Source organism: Pezoporus occidentalis, unplaced genomic scaffold (assembly GCF_034315485.1).
Source record: "Pezoporus occidentalis ecotype Australia unplaced genomic scaffold, CSIRO_AGI_Poc_V1 ctg11, whole genome shotgun sequence".
In the NCBI taxonomy this organism is placed as follows: domain Eukaryota; kingdom Metazoa; phylum Chordata; class Aves; order Psittaciformes; family Psittacidae; genus Pezoporus; species Pezoporus occidentalis.
Genome location: NW_026912886.1, coordinates 7,722,414 through 7,728,446, shown reverse-complemented (window position 1 = coordinate 7,728,446; position 6,033 = coordinate 7,722,414). Strand labels below are relative to the sequence as shown.

Sequence of the window (6,033 nt, the reverse complement as noted above, 5' to 3'; positions counted from 1 at the left end):
TCTGTAAACAAGAATAAATTTATTTTAGATTCTTTAAAGATTTAATGATATACAAAATGTATACAGTATTATATCCTTATAACATTTCACCTTTCCCCATCAAACATAAAACACCATTTAAACAGCTATTGTGTTCGTGCCTTAGGTCTGTATCTATAAGATACACTACTGAATAAAAAATTTATAGAGCTATATACTGCCCTTTTAATTAAAAATTACAAATTAGTACCTATGTAACAAAAGAAAATCGCAGCATGAAACTTCAGTTGGACAACAGTTCTTCCTTGCTGAATGCTCAACAATATTTGGGACAGTTAAATTACATTTTATCGGCATGAAGGTGCATTGCAATCTCCCATACTTTACACGATGCTAATCCAACCCTAGTCTCTCTTAAATAAGTACCACAGATAACATAACATTAAAGATGTATTCTACACAATTTTAAATACATTTACAAGTTCTGTGTACATTCGGGTTTGATATACTGGTTTTACAAGCTCTTTGGAAGGCATAACTTCAGAAGCAGTCACTATATACGAGGAAAAGCACTTCCAACTTGTGTTCTCACAAGGCAACTTATTTGGACCAACACATACTATTTCTTCTATTCAATATGTTTATACCAGTCTATCATGGCTTTGTTACTATTTGACAGTGACCTGGTAAAATTGAAATGTGTAAAACAAATTTCATTATGCACAATTAGGGCTCTATTCTTCACACACACATGAAACAAAATACAAAAAACAAAACCCAAACCAAACAGCATTACAGCTGTGAAGCTGAATCAAGACTGAGGAGATCTGGGAGACTCTCACTATTGGAACAGATCAAGTTCCTACCTTCAACCTCAGCCTACTGGCATCACATATACACCTCATTTGGCTCTGTCCTCTTCAAAAGGCCAGATGAAAAGACATCTGGTGAGAAAATATTAGTGGAATACTTCCAAACCTACTCAAAGAATACCCTGGCATTACAGAGGTAGGTGCTTTCTCCTGTCTTTTGCTGATTGACAGTAAGACAGCTGCCAAACAGACAAAAGCATTACTTTAAAACACCAACTATCAAAATCCTTCTGGTGGAAGGCATACTGCGCACCACAGGACTAGAGAGAGAAAATCCTCCATGAAACCAGAACACAATAAAAAATAAACCTTCTGCTAAAAAGTCCCTTTAAAACCAATTCTGAGATACTTGTCATTATTCCACCTTTAAAATGAGCAGCCGCCATGCAGTTCTCTGCAGATGATTATCACAAGTTCTTAGGTCCTTAGATTATGAACCAGCCAAAATCCCACTTACAAGTCAGCAATCATCGTTTTGACACATCTTTTAATTACAGTGAAGGAAAGCTAAGTGACAACTCTGTGACATTCCATGAAGTTTGGATGAAGCCGCTGATTTGGTCACATCATTAGAGCATCAATCGAATAGAATTAGCTGAATCGGATTCTTTGGTGCAGCTTCCAGGCTGAATTGTCAATTCAGGGGATTCATCCTGAGGAAATATGATCTTGTCAGGTGTGTAATCATTCCTCTTCAGATCTGTAAAAACAAAACAAAGTCTTATTGAATTACCATTTCTTGAGCTAGTAGAATCAATGGGGCATAAATGCCTTTCAAAGAATGGGGCATGCACATGTACTTGCAAAGGATAATTTCACTGTCTCAGAAGAGGATGCTTTTATCATGCATCTCAACAGAAGCCTAAAGCTCTGCTTTTAAAAGTGATGGAAACCTCAGAATTATTTTACTTATAGATATTACAGCAAGTATTGTGTCAGCTTCCCATGGAAATCAGATCCTTCCATGATCTGTTTTGATGTTACCAGGATTTACAACTCAAATTTACAATAAATGACATGTCTTCACGTGAGAAAGAATCTCAAAGTGTGAAATAGGCAGGAACTGTGACAGTTCCTTAGCGCTGTTCTGCTGGATCTAAAAGCCTGAACCAGAGAAACAGTTTCAAGGTTTGAGATGAGCATAGTGTCGTCCATGCAGCAAAAAAATCTGAAATTACTTTAACAGAACGAATTCCTGCAGACCTAGATGTGATTTTAAAAAGCAGCCAAAAAACAAGCAACCCCAAACATCGCAGCTCATCTCAGTTACTTCATCTTAAAATGGCACATCGCTTTAGAAATAAAGTTCTAAACCTGCTGTTTACAACTTAGTCCACTTGCACAGCACCACGTAACTATTTCATTACATTTACATCATACAAGATCTGATGAGTGTCTCAGATAAAGAAATACAGCAACCAACTCTTACCAGGAAGTTTAAGTTTCCTGCAGCAGGAATTACAGTGATGCTTCGCTCTGAAGTTTTTTATTGCATCCTCTCCCAAATTGGCAGGACCAAACACCATATCATATGACCTTGGAAATAAAGTGCACATCAGCATGGGTTACAAGTGTTCTCTGGTGAAAGCTTTGCACTACTTTTCTTTACACCCTTCTTTAACCTTACCTTTTTTCTCCAGCCTTTATCACAGAGGGATCTGTCAAATTTTCACCAACACCTTCAGACAGCACATGAAGAAAAAGTTAAATCTGATACATTGCATAAATGCATTAATACTGAAAAGCCTCGGCATCCTTAGCTATGACTTCTCAGCTTCCCCAAGAATACAAGCAGAAAAAACCCAACACCCCAAGCCCAACCCAATCACAAATGCTATGTGATATTCTACCCTTACAAACATTGCCCCTAAACAAGCATTTAGTACTTTTCAGATTTCTTCCACCTATTTTTACATCTGCCTGCAATTCCTAACTTCAGTTTTCACCTGCAACAAAGACGTTTCCTATCCAGTTCTCACAGCCAGAATACCCGACACCCAACTCAGGATAAACACAGTAACTACACTGGCACTACATGAATGCCAGAAATTTTCTTATGGTGCATATTGTTAGGAAAATATACATATATTTATATCCCCAAGTGTTGCTGCGAGATTTAATGCATATCAGAACAACAAAGCCAGTGAAGGGCCTAGAGCACGAGTCTTGTAAGTTGCAGCCAAGGGAACTGGGTTTGTTCAGCCTACAGAAAAGGTGGCTCAGGGGAGACCTTGTTGCCCTCTACAACTACCTGAAAGGAGGCTGTAGCAAGGTGGGAGTCTCCCAGGTAACAAGTGATAGGAGAAGAGGAAATGGCCACAGGAGATTTGGATTGGATATGATGTGTAGATGTGGTGCTTAGGGACACACACAGTTTAGGGATGAACTTGGCAGTGCTGGGTTAGCAGTTGGACTTGATACTCTTAGACGTCTCTTCCAACATCAACCACCATAGGTTCAGATTAACTACACTAAAATGCACTAAAAAATGTTTGCTATTTATTACAGACATACACATCCTTAATAAAACACTATCACAAAAGAAATTACCACATACTGTGGCCCCAATCCGTTTCAAAATAAGCACATTACCTTGCAGATCTAGTACCAACAATTCTCCTCTTGTATACTCATACGTCCAGTGGCTGAAAGCTAGCATAACCTCCTCCAGCATGTTAGTTGGAATTATTTCATCACCATTATTGTTGTTATATTTTCTGAACTCTCCAGTCATGCACTCTTCAACTGCAAACCACTGGCCAGCAGAGTGGCAATATAACAGGAAAACTTCCAGGAACCTAGTAAAAAGCATATTTAATGAATAGATTTCCAAAATAAATAGAAAATATATCACTGCTACTAGATTTTGTTTTATTAATAATTGTGTAATAGTTTCAAGTTATTCAGAAGTCATTTATGTTCTTCAATTAGAATCATAGAATAGTTAGGGTTGGAAAGGACCTTAAGATCATCCAGTTCCAACCCCCCTGCCATGGGCAGGGACACCTCACACTAAACCATGCCACCCAAGGCTCTGTCCAGCCTGGCTCTGAATGCCACCAGGGATGGAGCATTCACAACTTCCCTGGGCAACCCATTCCAGTGCCTCACCACCCTAACAGGAAAGAATTTCCTCCTTATATCCAATCTAAACTTCCCCTGTTTAAGCTTTAACCCATTACCCCTTGTCCCTGATGAAGAGTCCCTCCCCAGCATCCCTATAGGCCCCCCTCAGACACTGGAAGGCTGCTATGAGGCCTCTCTCTTCTCCAGGCTGAACAGCCCCAACCTTCTCCGCCTATCTTCATACAGAACTGGTGAAAAAAGTAACAATACAAAACACTGACAAGGATAACTCTGCTTGACACATTCATAGTAATGTCCTCAGACACCTCTATACCTTAATATATTTGATTTGTCTGTCAACCACCCTGCAGGCAGCTTCTGTGTCAAAAGCATGCCGCACGACAGAAGTTTAAACACACTCACCTTGGAGAGTATGGAATGGATTTGGGTTTCATTTGATTGAAAGCAAAAGTGAGCTTCTGTGCTGCCCTCTGCTGCTGGATTTCCTGCAATGCAAAGCCGTACGTCATTAGCTGCATTGTATGACAGCGAACGTTGAGGTAAACAGCAGCAGGAACAGTCCGTGTCTATTCCCACAAGGCAGTGTAACAAATTACACGATTTCTGAATTCTTCTTTAAATTATATCTACATTTGAAGTTTTTAACCCTTCAGCTCACACAGAATCCCACACTAACCTTTGTTTAAATAAGTATATACTAGTTTGAGGGGAGGAAGTGAGAGAGGTAGAATTCTAATTCAACATTCAATGTTTATGTTTAATAACTGACAAGGATAAAACTTACTCTCAAGCACAAGTGTAATACAGTATCCTCCTTATAAATGCTTGACCAAGTATTCACAACTTCAGGAAGAAAAGACTTGATGATATAAAGATGTCCAGATTTCAGGATATCATACTCTGACCACGTGCATACTACTTTGAGAGCTCGACGTAAACCTCCTCCCATCTCCTCTTTACTTAAAAATTCAATTTTAGCACAGAGCCCTAGCTGTGACCAGGAAGACATGCTGTTGTTCAAGATGCTGGGAGAGCTTTCTTCAAGGCGATACACAGTGACTGGTTCACCTGCGTTACAACACAAAAAGCAAGTACTGCACTCAATTTTCCAAGTTTAAAAACACTTAAAACCTACAGTTTCTTAGACTTGAACACGCTGCAATATTATGTTGTTACTAACATCCTAAATTAACAAAAAATTTAAACAACCCAGGGGAAGACCGCTCTCCAACTTCTTTCATACAGCAGCAAAGTAGCACAGCAGTTCTGTCCTCCTAATTAGAACTATTAATGACACTGTTCAAACAGCTTTAAGAACACTGAATAAATGTTTGCTTACAGTTTATACAAACCAAGACAACTTAAAGGAATCCATCCAGAATAGTTTGTTACAAAAACTGTTAGTACAATACCATCCTCACTGTATCACCTCTTCTGAGGACAACTACAATTAAATACAGATGTCCTAATGAAGTGAGCTGCCCTAGAAAAGGTGTCATACTCATTTACATTTCTGAGTGTTGCAAGACCAACACTAGACTTCCTTTTGCGCATTAAGACTTTTCACACTTGCTGTATGCAAGTGTGGAATCTGGCTTAATCATTCTGTATTAGAATGTATCTGTACAGAGTTTACTTTTGTTTTCTTCCCTCAAAAGACCACCATGAAGCAGCAACAAGGAGTACAATTCTTACCTCTTGGAGGCACAGGAGTAAATGGAATGCTCTGTGATAATCTCATCAAGTTATTTCTTTCTACAGCTAGAGGAAAATTACAGTATTTGTTAAAGATCTAATAAGTATCAATAAAAACACGAACATGAGTTCATAAGAGGGACTAACCTGAATAATAGTAATTGATATCCATGATAGGCTTGAAAGGAGAAGCAATGCCTGAAAGAGATTTTTAAAATAATAGTAATAATGATAATCACACTATTATGCTAGTTCCAAATGATCAGTAGTTAAATACATTCTCATGGAGACCTGAACAGCTGCTTGTATGAACGCCTCCCAGCTTGTTTACAGCAGAAACAAACTTACCATTCAATACATCTTCTTCAGAAGGCCTGTGAAATGCCACAAAAACAGTCAT

At 38.6% G+C, this 6,033-nt stretch overlaps 1 protein-coding gene across 1 annotated transcript in view; it reads right to left on the bottom strand.

Annotated features, from left to right (window-relative positions):
- TRPM7 (transient receptor potential cation channel subfamily M member 7) overlaps nt 1-6,033 on the bottom strand; it is a 61,307-nt gene continuing 55,274 nt past the window's right edge. The window contains exons 32-40 of the mRNA XM_062629082.1: nt 5,982-6,007; nt 5,781-5,831; nt 5,634-5,699; nt 4,723-5,006; nt 4,341-4,423; nt 3,444-3,649; nt 2,479-2,530; nt 2,281-2,387; nt 1-1,551 (exon numbers count right to left, since the gene is read on the bottom strand). Coding sequence (XP_062485066.1) covers nt 1,421-1,551; nt 2,281-2,387; nt 2,479-2,530; nt 3,444-3,649; nt 4,341-4,423; nt 4,723-5,006; nt 5,634-5,699; nt 5,781-5,831; nt 5,982-6,007 — 1,006 coding nt within the window. The 3' untranslated portion in view covers nt 1-1,420. The remainder of the gene's footprint in view (nt 1,552-2,280; nt 2,388-2,478; nt 2,531-3,443; nt 3,650-4,340; nt 4,424-4,722; nt 5,007-5,633; nt 5,700-5,780; nt 5,832-5,981; nt 6,008-6,033) is intronic.